The sequence below is a fragment of the Perca flavescens genome, chromosome 5 (genome assembly GCF_004354835.1).
Source record: "Perca flavescens isolate YP-PL-M2 chromosome 5, PFLA_1.0, whole genome shotgun sequence".
Classification (NCBI taxonomy): Eukaryota; Metazoa; Chordata; class Actinopteri; order Perciformes; family Percidae; genus Perca; species Perca flavescens.
In genome coordinates, this window is record NC_041335.1 from 16,993,093 (window position 1) to 17,013,391 (window position 20,299).

The 20,299-nt window shown below is 39.3% G+C and overlaps 2 protein-coding genes across 4 annotated transcripts; both read right to left on the reverse strand.

Moving 5' to 3' along the window:
- Window positions 1–871: 871 nt before the first annotated feature.
- LOC114555852 (solute carrier family 2, facilitated glucose transporter member 11) lies at window positions 872–13,133 on the reverse strand. Of its 3 annotated transcripts, none has more exons than XM_028578587.1 (12): window positions 13,045–13,133; window positions 5,249–5,347; window positions 4,802–4,962; window positions 4,575–4,699; window positions 3,970–4,099; window positions 3,700–3,848; window positions 3,166–3,353; window positions 2,484–2,594; window positions 1,928–2,029; window positions 1,720–1,795; window positions 1,489–1,616; window positions 872–1,353 (listed from the first exon to the last, which is right to left on the reverse strand). In XM_028578587.1, the coding sequence occupies exons 1-12, from the start codon at window positions 13,081–13,083 to the stop codon at window positions 1,183–1,185; spliced, it is 1,479 nt and encodes a 492-aa protein (XP_028434388.1). In that variant the 5' UTR covers window positions 13,084–13,133; the 3' UTR covers window positions 872–1,182. The 3 variants fall into 3 exon arrangements, with proteins under 3 accessions (XP_028434388.1, XP_028434389.1, XP_028434385.1); XM_028578588.1 differs by lacking the exon at window positions 13,045–13,133 and adding an exon at window positions 12,051–12,274; XM_028578584.1 differs by lacking the exon at window positions 13,045–13,133 and adding an exon at window positions 5,468–5,996.
- Window positions 13,134–13,839: 706 nt separating this feature from the next.
- Window positions 13,840–20,149, reverse strand: LOC114555995 (solute carrier family 2, facilitated glucose transporter member 11). Its single transcript, XM_028578803.1, has 12 exons — window positions 20,067–20,149; window positions 17,931–18,029; window positions 17,473–17,633; window positions 17,250–17,374; window positions 16,969–17,098; window positions 16,743–16,891; window positions 16,209–16,396; window positions 15,276–15,386; window positions 14,738–14,839; window positions 14,530–14,605; window positions 14,300–14,427; window positions 13,840–14,164 (listed from the first exon to the last, which is right to left on the reverse strand). Exons 1-12 carry the CDS (start codon window positions 20,103–20,105, stop codon window positions 13,979–13,981), a joined length of 1,494 nt encoding a protein of 497 aa, XP_028434604.1. The 5' UTR covers window positions 20,106–20,149; the 3' UTR covers window positions 13,840–13,978.
- Between the last annotated feature and the right edge of the window lie 150 nt (window positions 20,150–20,299).

Genomic DNA, 20,299 nt, shown 5'->3' on the forward strand with positions numbered 1-20,299 from the left:
ATATCCTATTGTTTCATGTATATTCTGTATGTGTGCTGTGTGTCTGATATTTTGCTGCTGTAACACTGTAATTTCCCATTTTTGGGATCAATAAAAATCTATCTATCTATCTATCTATCTACAAGCGACTTCACGCCTCATGCAGCAATCATCTTTCATAAATAAATTGTTCAAACATATCTTAGTTGATGGTGTGGTCGTTGCTAGAAAAATGGTTTTCGGGGGTCAATTTGAACTCACCTCTCTTTTTGATTGCGTGGACTCCTCATTGAAGTTCATTTTGGGAGCTGCTATAAAATATTGTTTGATTGGACCATTTATAAGGGATGTTCAGTCAAAGCACTTGCATAATGGCAGCCTATTGTAAGGTGCATCATATGATCTCAGCTGCAGAGGGGTAGACTAATTAACTTCTTAGAGCACATTCCTGCTGAGGCTAAACAAGGGACTGCTGACCCAAATACAGAAATAATATTCATCATCATATTCTTACATACAGACATATTCCCAATGTGCTCCATTCATGTGCCAGAAAAGATCAGGATAAGCAGAGCATTAGACTGCTTGAGTACACTAAGATTCATACAAACACATATGTTCTCATCTTCCTCCACTTTAAAACCCACAAAGCCAAACTTTGGGAACTTACCGTCCTTGGTAAACTTGAGAGAGCAGTCTGTAACGGTACCAAAAGCAGCAAAAATCAACCCTTCTTCATCTGCACACAAGATACAGTTAGGTTATCTACAGGACTGAAACAAAACAAAATGTCTGCTGAAATCTGGGCAAGATACTTACCCATTATGGAGGTTTTTAATCATGAGTTGCGACATAGTTGTAGTAGTTGTAAGTACACTAATACAGCATAAGCTTGGTTTTAAAAAATTGATCTTTATTGAAAAGTCTCAATAGAGCACTCTTTATAAAAGTTATACAAACCAACATTGATCATACCAATATATTACAAATTAAGATAACTTTGATTTATGTGGTTATATCTGTAAGTGAACTAAAAAGATGTAATTATGACTACCCGGTAAAGCCTACATCTCTGAAATTCACAGTATGTCTATAGTAATCTATTTTGTTGTGCGTATGTTTCATTTTTAGTTACTCATCTTTGTGACATACTGTAAATATTGTGAGACATACAAAATTAAAACTGATTCTTCTAAAAGTCGATCACAGTGTCGTCCCTGCTCCATCAGCACTGCGGGCCTTTCTGGACTGAAACTCATTCTGGATTTCCACGAAGGTTTTGTTCTTGGTTTCAGGAACAAAAAGGAAAATGTAGATTGCCATTAAGGAGCAGACAGCCAGGAACACCAGGAAACAGTACTGCTGCAGCCCGATCTGTGCAAATAAAACAGAATAAAACACAAGTGAGTCCAAATCTCTCAAACATCCAAGCTTTTAAGTTGTGTTTCAAAATTTTCAAAGATAATGACAAAACATTTAAAAATGAAGATATACTTTCTGGACTCCTACCACAATAAAAGGGAAGACCAGGCCTATGAAGAAGAAGCTCAACCAGTTCAATGATCCTGCAACTATGTACGCTGCAGGCCGTGCCGTTTGTGTGAATAGCTCAGTGGTCAAAATGTTTGTCACGCCACCTTCACAGAACCAACAAACAACAAAAGAAATCCCATTAGTTATAACTGCTGTGCAACAGCAGCTGCTAAAGAAAAAGACTCAATGGATTAAAAAGTTAGTTACCTGGACCTAAGCCAAAACTCAGGATAAAAGCAAATACACACACCATGCTCATGTATGGAAATACTGGGCTGGCATCCTGAGAGAAAGAAAATCACACAAAAGAAATGTTAGCACAAAGTAGAAGTCTTATCAATGGTCAAATGTGAGATATTGCATAAAACAAAGGTTTAAATACTGTATCTTATTTTTTTACAATGAGGTTAATCACCTGGAAAGAGAGCGTCAGTGTAAATAAAATGCAGCAGATACTCATCAGTGTGTATCCTCCCGTAATGAGCACTTTCCTTCCCAGACGGTCAATGAGCAAACCCTGTGAGACACAGCATGTCACAAAACTAAAGAGACTCTCCAGGCTTTCTCTGAATTTAACTTTGACCTTTTATGGGATATTGTCAGTTTGGTTCTGTCCTGTTTTACATTGTATGCCCTGTTTTACTAATTTTATTCATACCTTGCTTTGTTTTATGTTTTGTTTCCTTTACCACATGTACAATATTATGTCATGTTCCTGTTCTGTTTGTTTTCTTAAAAAAGATAATTTTCCACTTTGGTGTTCTGTTTTACTTTATTTCAGAAGTGCTCTAACTTTCCAAACTTTAGTCCAAATCTTTTTGTTTTGTTTGTTTTTATTAGAAAGGTCTTAACTGTTTTATCCTTGTTGTTGGGCACCTACTCTTATTTATCTTCTTTTCTGTAGCATGAAGGAACATCAGAACTGTAAGAAAGTAATGGACACAAAAATATAATGTAAAACTCATACTTACACATGTTAAAGCTGTGATGCATTCACAGGCACCAGTGCCAATGGTCACATATGATATTTTATCAGCGGGGATGCCAGATTGTCTGAACAAGTAATCTGCGTAGAAGTAAATCTACAGGAAATATAGACCAAAAAAAAAACATATTACAAATAAAATAGAAATAGCCATTGTTTGCCTCTGCCAATCAGTCAAGTCACAGTTTACATTCATGTCTGTCCAGACTCATATAATATATGTAGAGAAGTCGTTGAAGGAATTTAACAAAATGTATTAAGTTTATTATTGGGCGAAACGTGAATCACCACAGTTTAAGATTAGTGTTACCAATTCACCATCTGACCAAATGGCTTAAGGTGTTCCTGAGATATTGCGGTCATGAGAATGGGAGAGACGTGAGTTCACAGTGACATTTCACCTCCTAAATCTAAGCCAAACCTAAAGAAATTCCCTCAAGACATTCCTGAGATATCACGTTCACAGGAATAGTACGGATAACCCAAAAACATAATGCCTCTGGCCACGGCTATTGCCGGCATGGAGTCATAAAAACAGAACTTTTAGTAATCTTTGGTGGTATTTCTTAATAGTTGGCAATGTGAGCACTGAGAAATAGATTCCACGTTGTGAGAGACAGCAGGACAGAGGATATTGAAAGACAATGGGTATATGATCGTGTACATACAGCATTGATGCCATTCAGCTGTTGTGCAGCGTTGAGCAGCAAGACGGTGAGAAGCTGCCTGCGGACACTACGATCAGTCAAGAGCTCCCAGGGTTTCTTGGCCTGGAAATCCACTAAATAATTTTTCTCCTTCTCGATATCCGCCCACTCACCATCACAGCCAGATATACCGTGAAGTTGCTTCAGGGCTGCAGTCAGGAAAACACATGACAAGCGTGCTTGTAGTTTTCTCCACATACACTATTCTTCTCATCAGGTCAAGCTACAGGGGCTGTTTTTGAGAATCTGGTTAAAAGGTTTCCAGCGTCAAACCATTTCACATCATCATGGCGTTACCAGAATGTTATCACATGCTTGAACCCACTGCCATGAGGACAACTGTTTCTCTTCCTCTGGTGATTCCAGACAAAGGGAGTCCTCAGCCTTTGAAACTACGCTGTCATGTGCACTACATCCAGCTTTGCAGGCCAAAGATAAAATAACACAGATTTTTGAAAAGGAAGTAACTGTGTAGCAGTTGCAGTGTAAGTTTACCTTTCTTACATCCCTCATCATCTCCTTTGTCAATGAGCAGGTAGCGCGGGCTCTCTGGGAACCAGGGTAGGATCAGGAGCTGCAGCAATGCTGGGATACATGTGGTGGAGAGCAGGATTGGCCAGTGCTCTTCTTTACCCAGGAGCTCTCTGTGAAAACACAGACATGTCTAAACAAAATCACAATATAGCAATTCAATCTTGCCAACACAGATGCTGTGGAAAGGTTAATATTTTGTGTGAAAATCAAATATGCCTAGAGTTAACTTACTTAAGGCCAATCACTTGTCCAGTCAAGATCCCACCAGTTATGAAAATAGAAGTTCCCATTCCCATGGCACCACGAAATGCAGTTGGAGCTATTTCACCCAAATACTGGGGTTGAACACAAAGGCCAATGCCTGTGAAAAAAAAACATGATTAAAGACGTTTTCAGAAGTTTTCAGAAGTTTTACATGCAACGTTCAAACTATAAGGAGCTGCCTTGGCCAAAATTGAATACTTCACTTGCACATACATATACCGGTACTAGGTTCTATGACACAAACACCGGTCTCCTGGGTAAAAGTCACATGTTAGTTCGTCCCAGCCATCCACCCCAACCTCTTTTTTAAACACACATACATACATACTCACATTCATATATACCTCATACTCATACATTCTGACATTATGCATGCATGTAGTACGTGCATGCGTATGTATGTATGTATGTATGTATATTATAGTGCTTAGTACAGTTGTATACAGTATGTATGTTAAGTATTCAATTTTGGCCTATGTAGCTTCTTATATTCAAACCAAATATATATCAAGACTATTACACATATAATACAATGATGTGTTTCACTGGTATGTACACTCTGGATTATTTACCTGCATATATTCCAATAAGAAGACGTCCAATGATGAGTAATTCAAACAATCCTGTAGGGTAACTTAGACCCATTAGCAGAGCAGCCATTAAAGCAAATATATTATTGGCCAACAGCGTCCCTTTCCTGGAAAAGTAACATTGTATTACGGCTTTATAACTGAAATACAATTGGCTATGGAGAATAGGGTCATTTTGCCAAAATATGCCATATCATCTTTCTGTATACCTCCCCAGCTTCACAGATAATGTCCCACCGACTGTCACTCCTAGAAGTCCTCCTATGGTGAATATAGACACAACAGTGGACCAAAGCAGGGTGAGAACATCTGCTGATATGTCAGTTTGGTAACGCTCCCTCCAGGTTTGGTTGATGAAATTCTGCACATGCTGGAGACAAAAGAAAAACACAACATGCAAATTCAGCAGGTGAAATTAAAATGATGATCCCTGATCTAAGATATTAAAAAGATACATTTGTGCATGCATATTTACCAGACATGTAGTGGATATGTAGGCCTACTTAATAATGGAAAACATGTCACTTATGTGTAATTTATTAATAACTAACTACTGACTAATCTATTAGGTTTGTAACATGAGTAGGCTACAATAGTGTTAATACTGTGCATCAATACTGTGCAATAAGTCCAGTGACAGACAGTAGGGTTATTACCGTTGTGGGAGCATTGATGATAGATATATTATATCCACACTGAAAGGTTCCCCCTATACACGCAGCACACGCAGCCAGCAGAAGTGATTTGTTCGGAAACTGCAATAAAAAAAGAGATACAAAACAAGTATTTACATATATAATCATGGATAGAAAGCTGCATCATTGCGTGTCTACAGATGATAATTTAAAACTCTTATTTTCTGATAATCCACATACCTTGTGTCGCTTTTTATCTTTGGTTTCTTTAATAAGCAAAGGTTGATATTCATCCGCAAATTCTTTTGGCATTTTGTCGCCGATGTTTTGTTTAAAGTCTAATATTGTTTGTAGTTTATCACAGAGTAGGTATATCCTTCATGTATAGATTTTGCTCTCAACAAAGCCTGAGGAGAAGTGATCTGTTGTCAAGATATATAGAGTGACTGCGAGGTGAAGAGAATCGGCTCCATTTAACACCATACATAAACCCATCAAGTCCGGTGAGTTGGAATGATAGTTACTAAACTTCCGTCATCAATAACTTATCAAAACACAAACGACTCCTCTTTCCTACCGTAAGGTAGACAACGAGCTAAAACCTGGTTTTCATCAAAACGAGTCGTCCTCAGACCTGGACAAATAAAATTGAAATATAAGCAGCCGGCTTGGGACCGCTGCGCAGGGACCGTCTACAAAGTGCAACACCGAAGAGAGATACAACAATAAAAACGTAATAGCTTAGTTATTACACCAACATTATGTCACTCATAACTGGTCTTCTTTTGCGTTTGTGTTGTTGCTTTTGTGTTTGTGTTGTAGCTTTTGCGTTTGTGTTGTAGCTTTTTTGTTTGTGTAGAACCGTCTCGGCCACTGTACAGAAATGTACGCAATGACAATTAGGTAATTCAAGTACAGCAACATATCATGTAACACTTTATGTTACAGGTTCAGTTTGCTAATAATATACAAATTTAATAATGAAGGTATGGACATCTAAATAACTTTGAAACATGTAATGTGATACTACAGTTTTTTCAATTGCTAAACGACAGTGGGCACAACTGGAGTCACATGGGCAAAACTCAAACTACAGTCTGCACTACCAACAGTCACCTGAGCTAAACAGTTCACATCATCTCCAAAACTCATTCAAATCAACACAACTCTTAACACATGTCTCAAAACAGGCTCAGTGCAGCCAAACACTATGCACAAGTCTCACTGAGATAACACACACCGTCACTCAGAACATACTGAGAGTAAAAACACTAGCGTCAAACACCAATACAGAAATTACAAACTTTTTCATCTTTACAGTTTGAACAATTTGAGTCACTTGACGCTACTCAATAGTTTATTTAAGGAAAAGATATAGATTGTATAATATACCAATTTATATGTAAGATAAACAAGAAGGAATGAAAATCAGCAGTTGTCTTCAATATGGTATTTTGTCTCTGGTAATTTATGGAATTACTTAAAACTAAAGGTACATACGTAACAGTGACAAAGAATAGTGTGACTAATCCTGCCTCTCTCCAGCATCATGTGGCAAGTTTTCTTCATCACATTGGATGTCTGCATCATCTCTAAATACTAATGAATGTGGTGTTTCCATTGCTTCCACATCCATTACTTTCTGAAAAACAGTAAGAACGCAGTTTTACTATTGTAAAGATATAGTGTTTTTCACTTTTTTTTATAGCTGTGTACATAACCTCAGCCATCTTACCTGGACATATTGGTATCTTTGCTCTTTTACCTGTTTCTCTCAAACGGTGGTGGTGAGGAAAACCTCCTTTTAGGGTGAAACCTCATACAGACCCAGGCTCTTGGTAGGCAGTGTCTGACTGTGCCAGTTAGGGGTGTGATGAACAGTGGCAATAATAGTCACAATAAAGATAATGGAACTATGACTAGAAATAATAGTTGTAGCAGTTCACAGCATTGCAAGGCACTGCAGGGTGTTACAGGGTGTAGCAGGGCACTGCAGGGCATACTTAGACTTAGACTTAGAAAAGTTTAATGTCCCCGAGAGGCAATTTGTTGTACACATGTAGACATATAGACACATAATCCACAACACAAACACCGAGCCAGACATCCACAGCGCTACCCATCCAACACATCAATAAATAGAATACAGCAAAAAGAGTATATTACAATACAATACAATATCATAAATAAATAAAATAAAAATAAAAACTACTGCAGATTGTCCTACCACATATATTCCTTCAGTTATAGCCCTCCCTAAACCTTATTTAACTGGGTTATTTACATAGGAATTAATGAGTTTTTTGCTTGGTTGGTTCTGATATTGGGGTATCTATATCTACGACCGGAAGGGAGCGGCTTGAACTCCACTGACAGTGGATGGGTTATATCCATACAAACCCTATCTGCCTTCTGTGCCAATCTGGTCAGATATAGTTGGTACAGGTCTACCTGTTGCCTACCAACAATTTTTCCACAGATTTTAACAATCTTCCCCAATTTGTTCCTATGGGTGATTTTTGAATGTCCATACCAACATACAATACAGTAAGAGAGAATACTCTTGATAAAGGACTTATAAAAAAGAGTCAAAATTTTGTTGTCGACATTAAAATAGTTAAGTTTCCTAAGAAAATACAAACGTTGTTGGCCCTTTTTAAAAACTGCATCAGCACACTGATCCCAGAATAATTTATGATCAATGATGAGACCGAGATATTTGCACTCCGTCACCATCTCTATCTCCTCTCCTCTAATCAGAGTTGGAGTGGGTGAGGAAGCCCCACGTCTAAAATCAAAGACCAATTCTTTTGTCTTAGACGTGTTTAACTGCAACTGGGAGGCTTCACACCAGTCAGCAAATTCCTGCAACACTGGACCATGTTCAGTTTCATCTCGCTCCAGTAAACTAATCACAGCAGTATCATCTGCAAATTTAATTATATGACGTCCTGGGTAACTACTGCGACAACAATCGGTGTACAATATATAGAGCAGTGGTGACAAGACACTACCTTGTGGTGTCCCAATTGAGGTAAAGCGCACCCCAGATAATGTGTTTCCCACCCTTACTCTTTGTGGCCTCCCACTCAGGAAATCCAAAATCCATTTAATTAATGTTGAGTTTAGCTGGAAATTGTCTCTAAGTCTGTTTGCTAAAATGAGTGGGTGGATTGTATTGAATGCTGATGAAAAGTCTGCAAATAAGATGCGAGCATGCGTTTTACAGCCCTCCAGGTGGGTATACAAATAGTTTAAAAGCACTGCAATGGCATCGTGCGTCCCCCTCCCAAATCTATAGGCAAATTGTAAAGGGTCAAGGACATGCCTACAGGAGTTAATGATGTGTGTTTTAATGATCCGCTCAAGTGATTTAACTAAAAGAGAGGTGAGAGCGATGGGCCGATAATCCTTGGATGCGGATGGATGGGAGACTTTTGGAAGGGGGGTCACGACTGCTGTTTTCCAAAGCAGTGGAACCACCTGAGTGTCCATTGAGCGCTGCATAGCAGGACGTAGCAGGGCGTAGCAGGGTGTAGCAGAGCAGGACCACGGCGACAGCTGCAACCATGATTTAGGTGCCACCCTAATCCAAGGAAAACTGCTGGGCAAAAAAACATAAGGACTCCAGAGAATAAGCTCCCCAGAGCTAAGTTAGTAACAAGCATTTCTGGGACATGGATGCAAACTAGAGTTTAGATTCTCTGCCTGAGCCCGACCCGAGCCCGAGCCGTTATTACACACCGGGCCTGCTGTGCTGTATTGTGTAGCTTAAGTGCAACATGGAGCTTGAAGATGTAAAGAAAAAAAGAAAAACAGGAGAATTAACTTTAATTAATTAAATTTGGAGGAAAGTCGGAGGTATGGAACCATTCTAAACAAGTCGTGCACAGTGACAACATATGTGTTGGCTTTGTCGAGTGCATTAAGTGCGGCACGCTGCTCGCCTATGACAGCAAAAAAAACGGGGACTTCGACAATGAACAGACACATGAAGCAGGCTTGCCATGGCAGAAAAGATGATAGTCTGCCTTCAATGTCCTCTTTTGTTACTTATCCAAGCATACCCCTGAGGGCGAGGCAAGCCCTCACAAAGGGGGTTTTATTTTTACGTTTCTTCATTCGGATCCATTCCATTCTGAATAAACAAACAACGCAGTTTACATGCTTCGTCTTTGTTGCATTATTCATTAAGATAATTCTAAACAGATTTCTGCTGTTCAAACAACTCGGAATTGTAGTTGAGAACGTCAGTTATAACAGCCCACGTATTAAAGTGTCGGGTTGAAATCAGGCTTGGGCTCGGGCTCGGGTTGTGTCGGGCTTGATTTTTTGGGCCCGATCTAAGCTCTAATGCACACAGATGGAAAGAGAGAGGAGAAAGGAGCTCAGTGTGTCAAAGGAAGTCCCCCAGCAGTCTAAAACTATAACAGCATAATTAAGAGCTGGTGCAAGGCAAACCTGAGCCAGTTCTATAAGGGTTGGTAGATTAATCTGACGAATATGAAGAGAAGCAAAGAAGAGAAGGCCATGTCTGGAGCTATACACCCTCCCCAACTGGTCTAGGCGAACACTGCAACTCCTCACAACACCTAAGGGACTGTTCGTTATTTATTTAAGGGGCCACCGGAGGAGTTTTGGGACATTTAGCCAAAAAAGATATGACCCTCCCCTCGCCAGTATAAAAAAATTCTATGACCCTCCAAAACGATTTGGAAAAAAGGCATGACCCTCCTCCAATAACTTAACTAACTGTGTTTCTATGTTAAATCTGCCTTACAAAGCAAAAAAAAATGCAATACAGTACAGCAGTACTTGCTGTACTGGTTTGCGCTTGGCAAATATAAACAGATTCTCATTTTTTTTTTCAGCCAGGACATACCCGACTAAACCTCTGCAGATCTGACGCATCACACTCCTCTGTTATGGTGTGGTGGCCATTTCACTAACATTGTTGTGGAAACACAATAAGCATGGAAACTAAATGCACACTTCCTGCATTACTGCATTACTTCAAATACTAAGTTACTCCTCTAGTAAACTAGTATTCACATGAAATAAAACAATAAAACATTGAGACCATTCGGCAAGGCCCTCTGGGTAACATTCAACACACAAACTGGGTGCTATGGACTCGTCACTAGGCTTCCTCCACTGCGCCGTTTAAAGAAAGTGGAATAAACATATAAAAGTCCAAATCTACACAAAACCCGCAATCAATTAGTAAGCTGACATCAAATGTGGCATTTAGGAAACCTTTATTGCAACCTTGGCATGGTAAAATGTCCAGACTAGCAACATTCATTTTCGTTTTTTACGTCCTGTTGCTCCCATCGTCAGCCAGGAAATACTTTTTTTTTTAAACAATGTAATTACCCATTTCAGCCACCAGGGGGGCAGCTCACCCTGCCCCACAGCAAACTCATGGGTCAGACCCATCTGGTAGCAAAGGAGGGCCGAGACTAAGAGCTACATGGAAACATATGCACCAAACAAGCCACTTTGAAATCTAGCTGTTTCATGAATACAAAAGTTGGGTGACCCCCCCCTCAATAAAGAATAAAAAGACATGACCCTCCCCTATTTTCCTCCGGTGGTCCATGCCATAAATACCAAACGGTCCCTAACTATAAGCTTTATCAAAGAGGAGAGTTTTAAGTTTACTCTTAAATGACACATTATTATGAAACCAATAGTACGTGAATTGCATACTTTTTCCAGTAAAAATTACATCATGCAAACACTGGACACAACGCCGACATACATATCCCACAATGCAATGCTGTAGTAACAACAATGTTCATAACAGACAAACGGACACCGAACAGCTCTTTAACATCATACTTTTCAATTTACATTTCTAAATATTACTTAACTTTTCCGGTAATTTTCTTTAACAATGTTTTTGTTTTCTCTGCAATACAATAATACCCCTCGTCCCATCCCCCAACAAAATCTCTCTTCCAACATCTGCCTTATTAGAACATGACAAGTATCATCAAATATGACAGTATCATATGCACAGAACAATGGCACCACCAACAAGGCTACAATACGCACAAACAAGAATTGTACCTCTGTTATTACCCTCCAAGAAATGCCCTAGCCCTTTGCCCTTCTGGGGTTCACCACGTATTGGATATTAGATCTCCTACCCTGTATTTTCCCTCTGTAGCTCCCCTAGGTTTTATATTGGTCAAATGGTTTCCAAATTTTCTCATACATCCCCAATTAGTTTTTTAGTTTAGGTCAATCCCTCCATGGACATATATTCCACCATACTGATCCAAGCACCAATTGAAGGTGCCTTCAATTTCTTCCAGATGAGAGCTATAGATATAAATATATATTGCCTGTAGTATCGCGACATAAATACATTTATATTTTTGGGATTTCAGATTTAGATTCGTTGGATACAGGTGCAGCAAAATCATCTTAAGCCGCCTACACATGATAGGCGGCAAAACTGCTTTGCCACGCCGTCACACGTACATTCCAGTCTTATTTCTCAAACGACTCCATGGTAGGCTATTCTTAAAGCAAGCTAGGCCAATCAATCCGGTCAGCTTACACTCGCCTTTACTTCAAAGTCCAATCACTGAATCCTTTCGAGACTCTTGCAAACTACTCGCAACTCTGGACATTCCTGAGATAACATTCACAGAGCCTCTCTTCATCTCTGCGTCAGCCCAAGTGGGTATTCGATTATGGTTGCACCAGCACTTCAACCATGTACTCATTTCTCCAGTTCATTACTTCGGACATTCCTTCAGGATTGGAGCCACGATTTCAACCTCCTGAAATGGCATCCCAGAACACTTACTGTAATACAAATCATGTACGGTTGATCCTCCCAATTGTTCACATCTGTTTAGCTCGTCATTGGTCTTCCACATGGAGTCCCAAGTTTGTACCTTCATGGTTGAATGCACTTAATGGAAGTTGCTTTGGATAAAATCGTCAGCTTAATGACATGTAATGTAACATGGCATACCAGTACAATTAATACAAATCATGGGCAATTAGTCCCCCAGTCATTCATTGCTACATCCGATTATATCACAACATCTCAGATCCACTCTATCTCCTTTCAAGTAACTGGAGGTTCTAGGGGTCTGTCATGTCCGGCTGCTACAGCGGATTCTCTACCAAAACTTCCCCACAACACAGTCAGCAAACCAATAACAACAAGTGACTTCACGCCTCGCACACCAATCATCTTTCATTGAAAAATGGTTGATAGTGTGGTCCTTGCTTGTGAATAAAAGTTACCTAGCAGGATTTCGGGAGCAAGGCCACACTTCAACCACGCCTCTACCAGTTTCCTATAAATACTCACCTAACCCTCTCCTCTCATTCTCTCTTGCATTCTGTGCCCCTCCCTCCCACCCTTTTTCTTCCTCTCCTTAAGGTCCTAAGAGAGTCGTGCCTGGGTGCTACGGGGAATTCCCTACCGAAGCTTCCCTACAACAGATAACTAGCTTGAATATATTTTAAATATTTGTTCTTGTATTCTATCCTATTCATTATTTCATGTATATTATATCCTATTATTTCATGTATATTCTGTATGTGTGCTGTGTGTCTGATATTTTGCTGCTGTAACACTGTAATTTCCCATTTTTGGGATCAATAAAAATCTATCTCTATCTATCTATCTATCTATCTATCTATCTATCTATCTATCTAGCTAGCTACAAGCGACTTCACGTGCAGCAATCATCTTTCATAAATAAATTGTATTGTATAAAACGTATTTTAGCTGATGGTGTGTTCCTTGCTAGTAAAATGGTTTTCGCGGGTCAATTTAAACTCACCTCTCTTTTTGATTGCGTCGACTCCTCATTGAAGTTCATTTTGGGAGCTGCTGTAAAATATTGTTTGAATGGATCATTTATAAGGGATGTTCAGTCAAAGCACTTACATAATGGCAGTCTATTGTAAGGTGCGTCATATGATCTCAGCTGCAGAGGGGTAGACTAATTCACTTCTTAGAGCACATTCCTGCTGAGGCTAAACGAGGGACTGCTGACCCAAATACAGAAATAATATTCACCCTTTGTTGTCTAAATGGATTAAATGGGAAACCTATTCAAACATACAGACATAATCCCAATGTGCTCCATTCATGTGCCAGAAAAGATCAGGATCAGCAGAGCACTAGACTGCTCGAGTACACTAAGATTCATACAAACACATATGTTCTCATCTTCCTCAACTTTGAAACCCACAAAGCCAAACTTGGGGAACTTGCAGTCTTGGTAAACTTTAGAGAGCAGTCTGTAACAGTGCCAAAAGCAGCAAAAATCAACCTGAACCTCTCCTCCTTCATCTGCATACAAGATACAGTTAGGTTATCTACAGGACTGAAATGAAACAAAATGTCTGCTGAAATCTGGGCGAGATACTTACCCATTATGGAGGTTTTTAACAATGAGTCGCAACATAGTTGTAGTAGTTGTAAGTATACTAATACAGCATAAGCTTGGTTTTAATAAATTGATTTTTATTGAAAAGTCTCAATAGAGCACTCTTTATAAAAGTTATACAAACCAACATTGATCATACCAAAATATTACAAATTAAGATAACTTTGATTTATGCGGCTATATCTGTAAGTGAACTAAAAAGATGTAATTATGACATCAATCTATTTTGTTGTGCGTATCTGGATTATAAATCCTCATTTTTAGTTACTCATCTTTGTGACATACTGTAAATATTGTGAGACATACATTTTTTTAATTGATTTCATATAAAAGTGGATAACAGTGTCGTCCCTGCTCCATCAGCACTGCGGGCCTTTCTGGACTGAAACTCATTCTGGATTTCCACAAAGGTTTTGTTCTTGGTTTCAGGAACAAAAAGGAAAATGTATATCGCCATTAAGGAGCAGACAGCCAGGAACACCAGGAAACAGTACTGCTGCAGCCCGATCTGTGCAAATAAAACAGAATAAAACACAAGTGAGTCCAAATCTCTCAAACATCCAAGTTTTTAAGTTTTGTTTCCAAATTTTTAAAGATAATGACAAAACCTTTAAAAATGAATATATACTTTTTGGACTCCTACCACAATAAAAGGGAAGACCAGGCCGATGATGAAGAAGCTCAACCAGTTCAATGATCCTGCAATTATGTGCGCTGCAGGCCGTGCCGTTTGTGTGAATAGCTCAGTGGTCAAAATGTTTGTCACGCCACCTTCACAGAACCAACAAACAACAAAAGAAATCCCATTAGTTATAACTGCTGTGCAACAGCAGCTGCTAAGGAAAGACTCCAATGGATTAAAAAGTTAGTTACCTGGACCTAAGCCAAAACTCAGGATAAAAGCAAATACACACACCATGCTCATGTATGGAAATACTGGGCTGGCATCCTGAGAGAAAGAAAATCACACAAAAGAAATGTTAGCACAAAGTAGAAGTCTTATCAATGGTCAAATGTGAGATATTGCATAAAACAATGGTTTCAATACTGTATCTTATTTTTTTACAATGAGGTTAATCACCTGGAAAGAGAGCGTCAGCGTGAATAAAATGCAGCAGATACTCATCAGTGTGTATCCTCCCGTAATGAGCACTTTCCTTCCCAGACGGTCAATGAGCAAACCCTGTGAGACACAGCATGTCACAAAACTAAAGAGACTCTCCAGGCTTTCTCTGAATTTAACTTTGACCTTTTATGGGATATTGTCAGTTTGGTTCTGTCCTGTTTTACATTGTATGCCCTGTTTTACTAATTTTATTCATACCTTGCTGTGTTTTATGTTTTGTTTCCTTTACCACATGTACAGTATTATGTCATGTTTGTATTCTTAAAAAAGACAATTTTCCACTTTGGTGTTATGTTTTACTTTATTTCAGAAGTGCTCTAACTTTCCAAACTTTAGTCCAAATCTTGGATGTATTTATTAGAAAGGTCTTGACTGTTTTTATCCTTGTTGTTGGGCACCTACTCTTATTTATCTTTTTTTCTGTAGCATGAAGGAACATCAGAACTGTAAGAAAGTAATGGATACAAAAATATAATGTAAGACTCATACTTACACATGTTAAAGCTGTGATGCATTCACAGGCACCAGTGCCAACGGTCACATATGGTATTTTATCAGCAGGGACACCAGATTGTTTGAACAAGTAATTTGCGTAGAAGTAAATCTACAGGAAATATAGACCAAAAAAAAAACATATTACAAATAAAATAGAAATAGCCATTGTTTGCCTCTGCCAATCAGTCAAGTCACAGTTTACATTCATGTCTGTCCAGACTCATATAATATATGTAGAGAAGTCGTTGAAGGAATTCAACAAAAGGTCTAACTTTATTATTGGGCGAAACGTGAATGTGTCACACACATCTTCAACCCAGCAGCACAGAAGATCCAAACAATCACCACAGTTTAAGATTAGTGTCACTAATTCACCATCTGACCAAATGTCTCAGTTTCTGTTCCCGGGTTGTGGTGTTGAGTAACGGCCAGAAAAGTGTTTACGCAGAACATTATGATGTCACAGTGAAGTTGACCTTTGACCTTTTGGATAACAAATCTCATCACTTCATTATTTTATCCTATTAGTTGTGAGAATGTTGTCATTATTAGCGTTGGAATTATTGAGTTATAGCCAAAAATGTGTTTTGTGAGGTCACAGTGACCTTGACCTTTGACCTCCAAAATCTAACGAGTCCAAGTGGGCATTTGTGCCAGATGTGAAGAAATTCCCTAAAGACGTTCCTGAGATATCGCAATCACAGGAATAGTACCGATAACCCCAAAACATAATGCCTCTGGCCACGGCTATCGCCCGCATGGAGTCAAAAAAAAGTGAGAGTTTTTCCTTTAAAAAAAACAATCTTTTAGTAATCTTTGTTGGTATTTCTTAATAGTTGGCAATGTGGGCACTGATAAATAGATTCCACGTTGTGAGAGACAGCAGGACAGAGGATATTGAAAGACAATGGGTATATGATCGTGTACATACAGCATTGATGCCATTCAGCTGTTGTGCAGCGTTGAGCAGCAAGACGGTGAGAAGCTGCCTGCGGACACTACGATCAGTCAAGAGCTCCCAGGGTTTCTTGGCCTGGAAATCCACAAAATTATTTTTCTCCTTCTCGATATCCGTCCATTCGCCATCACAGCCAGATATACCGTGAAGTTGCTTCAGGGCTGCAGTCAGGAAAACACATGACAAGCGTGCTTGTAGTTTTCTCCACATACACTATTCTTCTCATCAGGTCAGGCTACAGGGGCTGTTTTTAAGAATCTGGTTAAAAGGTTTCCAGCGTCAAACCATTTCACATCATCATGGCGTTACCAGAATGTTATCACATGCTTGAACCCACTGCCATGAGGAAAAATGTTTTTCTGCCTCTGGTGATTCCAGACAAAGGGAGTCCTCAATATTTGAAACTACGCTGTCATGTGCACTACATCCAGCTTTGCAGGCCAAAGATAAAATTACACAGATTTTTGAAAAGGAAGTAATTGTGCAGCAGTTGCAGTGTAAGTTTACCTTTCTTACATCCCTCATCATCTCTTTTGTCAATGAGCAGGTAGCGCGGGCTCTCTGGGAACCAGGGTAGGATCAGGAGCTGCAGCAATGCTGGGATACATGTGGTGGAGAGCAGGATGGGCCATTGCTCTTCTTTACCCAGGAGCTCTCTGTGAAATCACAGACATGTCTAAACAAAATCAATCTTGCAAACACAGATGCTGTTTTGTGTGAAAATCAAACTTACTTGAGGCCAATCACTTGTCCAGTCAAGATCCCACCAGTGATGAAAATAGAAGTTCCCATTCCCATGGCACCACGAAATGCAGTTGGAGCTATTTCACCCAAATACAGAGGTTGCACACAAAGGCCAATGCCTGTGTAAAAATAAAACATGATTAAAGCTACATATGAGAGGTTTGACATGCAATGTTCAAACCAAATATGTATAAAGATTATTTAAATACGGAGATGTGTATAACTGGCATGTATAAATACACTCTTTAAATGCATTTCTAGATTATTTACCTGCATTAATTCCAGTGAGAAGACGTCCAATAATGAGTAATTCAAATAATCCTGTAGGGTAACTTAGACCCATTAGCAGAGCAGCCATTGATGCAAATACATTATTGGCCAACAGCGTCCCTTTCCTGGAAAAGCATTATATTACAGCTTTATAACTGAAATACAGAGGCTATGGAAAATATCATAATTTTGCCAAAATATGCCATATCATCTTTCTGTATACCTCCCCAGCTTCACAGACATTTTCCCACCGACTGTCACTCCTAGCAGTCCTCCTATGGTGAATATAGACACAATAGTGGACCAAAGCAGGGTGAGAACATCTGCTGATATGTCAGTTTGGTAACGCTCCCTCCAGGTTTGGTTGATGAAATTCTGCACATGCTGGAGACAAAAGAAAAACACAACATGTACATTGAGTAGGTGAAATAAAAATGATGATCCCTGATCTAAAATATTAAAAAGATACATTTGTGCATGCATATTTACCAGACAAATTTACCAGACGTAGTGGATATGTAGGCCTACTTAATAATGGAAAACATGTCACTTATGTGTCATTTATTAATAACTAACTACTGACTAATCTATTAGGTTTGTAACATGAGTAGGCTACAATAGTGTTTATACTGTGCATCAATACTGTGCAATAAGTCCAGTGACAGACAGTAGGGTTATTACCGTTGTGGGAGCATTGATGATAGATATATTATATCCATACTGAAAGGTTCCCCCTATACACGCAGCACACGCAGCCAGCAGAAGTGATTTGTTCGGAAACTGCAATAAAAAAGAGATACAAAACAAGTATTTACATATATAATCATGGCTAGAACGCTGCATCATTGCGTGTCTACAGATGATAATTTAAAACTCTTATTTTCTGATAATCCACATACCTTGGGTCGCTTTTTATCTTTGGTTTCTTTAATAAGCAAAGGTTGATATTCATCTGCAAATTCTTTTAACATTTTGTCGCTGACGTTTTGTTTAAAGTCCAATATTGTTTGTAGTTTGTCGCTGAGTAGGTCTATCCTTGTATCCATGTATAGAGTTTGCTCTCAAATTAAATCATGATGAGCGAATGAGTTAATCCTGAGGGTGATACAAGTGATCTGTTGTCATGAAGTGTCCTTAGAGAATCAGCTCCATTATTCAGTTTTTATCAAGATGTCACGCATTCTAAAGCTGCATCATAGACTATGATTTCTCAGAAAGAAGTAGCCTATACATTCATCAAGAGCAGATAAGCTGTTTGCACAAAATAGACAGTTTCCCAAAAAACATTGAATAAAATGAAAAGTTCTTAATGCAGGCTAATTCAGTGTAGACAACATCTACAGAGTCCGTTGAAAATGTGCCTGTTTGGAACAGGCGATTGATTGGCTTGTGGTATTGCTGCTTGTAGAATTCTTCAAAAAAAAAACTGTACCCCAAAATTACTTACAGAAGGACCCCAAACCACTTACTACACTTTATAGCCTATACTGACTTACAGTGTAGGCTACGTCTACATTAGAGGAAGACATTGTAGGCCTACCTACTACTGTTTACCTGACAGAGAACGGGCAGATTCAGAATGAAAATGTGGAGTAATCAGACATTAGCGTCATGGACTCACGGCGGTGTGCTACCCTCCTGGCCCGTTATGAGAGCTGAACAGCACATATCTGCGTTCATCAACCACCAGAACCGGACCGTTTGTGTGTGTGTGTGTGTGTGTGTGTGTGTGTGTGTGTGTGTGTGTGTGTGCGCACGCCGGGGAGAGAGAGAGAGAGAGAGAGAGAGAGAGAGAGAGAGAGAGAGAGAGAGAGAGAGAGAGAGAGAGAGAGAGACATTGTGTCGTATGATCGTTAACGAATTTAACATTTCAGCAGAGGTGAAGTTAACGGTGAAGTAGGGGATTTGATTCTCGGGGGTATTTTGGCGACAGTAATGTTATTAGTTAGCAGTATACTTAATAGACCCAGGGTGAGTCTGATGAAAAGTGCTGTGTCTGCCCAGTTCAGCTCTGAGATTTTCTCGAATTGCACAGCGCTGTGAAGGAATAATCTCCGAGATTACTTTATGTTCTGCCTCATGCTCACAGCAACCAATAACAGGAAAAGAGTCAAAGGCTGTCCAAAGTAGTCCAACTTTGCACATTTTTGTGGGTTTGAGGCGTATTTCAAGACACCTGTCAAGTTTGAAATCCATCGGACTAACGGTTCGAGAGATATGCGCATAACACACACACACACAGACAGACAGACGTTCCACAATATAGAATATAGATAAGATTATAAACCTATGTTTTTACCATACATCTTAAGTGCAATATAGGCCTAGCCTGGAAACCACACAAATCTGCCAGGTCATGTTTCATTTGCTATGGCAGATCCGTCTGGCCCCCTACTATCCAAACAAATTTCCAGCTGTCCAAAACCTGTAGGAGCCAAAAAAAAACGTTTCTCTCACATGGGGCAGGTTTAACACGGTGACTGACAGAGGAGCATTGTGCATGAATGTACTTAGTGGGCATTACTCAGATTATTGCCCAGCGCAATGCACCAGTCATTAAGAAGTGGTACCACAAAAATTTCATTTGAGCATTATCCAATTAGTATAACAATAAATAAATAAAAATAAACCCCAACACCTGTCAGGCAAACCCCCCCACTACTCCACATAGCCTACATTTCATTGCAGTAAAAAAAAGAATGATTTTGGATGTCTGAATGACAAACATACAAAACTAGCTGAAGTTCAAAACAAAGCACACATTTCCTTTGCAGCCTTCTCTGGTATTATTAAATGGTTGTGTCAATTTGAACTCACCTCTCTCTTTGATTGTGTAGACTCCTCATAGATTTTCATTTTGGAAGCTGTCGTAAAATAATGTTTGAATGGACGATTTATAATGGATGTTCCACTTCAGTCGAAGCACTTGCATAATGGCAGCCTATTATAAATTGCGGCATATAATCTGCTGCCAAGGGGGTAGACTCATTAACTCCTTAAAGACTGCTGACCCAAATAAAAAATGTCTTTGTTGTCTAAATGGACTGAAT

Coding starts and splice junctions, on each gene's coding strand:
- LOC114555852 (XM_028578584.1), bottom strand. CDS start 5,539: ATGCCAAAAGAATTTGCGGATGAATATCAACCTTTGCTTATTAAAGAA. Junction 5,348..5,467: donor AAGATAAAAAGCGACACAAG/GTATGTGGATTA, acceptor TTTTTATTGCAG/TTTCCGAACAAATCACTTCT. Junction 2,030..2,483: donor GCATCACAGCTTTAACATGT/GTAAGTATGAGT, acceptor TGTGTCTCACAG/GGTTTGCTCATTGACCGTCT.
- LOC114555995 (XM_028578803.1), bottom strand. CDS start 20,105: ATGAAAATCTATGAGGAGTCTACACAATCAAAGAGAGAG. Junction 17,634..17,930: donor TCATCAATGCTCCCACAACG/GTAATAACCCTA, acceptor TTTTGTCTCCAG/CATGTGCAGAATTTCATCAA. Junction 15,387..16,208: donor AGCTGAATGGCATCAATGCT/GTATGTACACGA, acceptor TATTTCCTGTAG/ATTTACTTCTACGCAAATTA.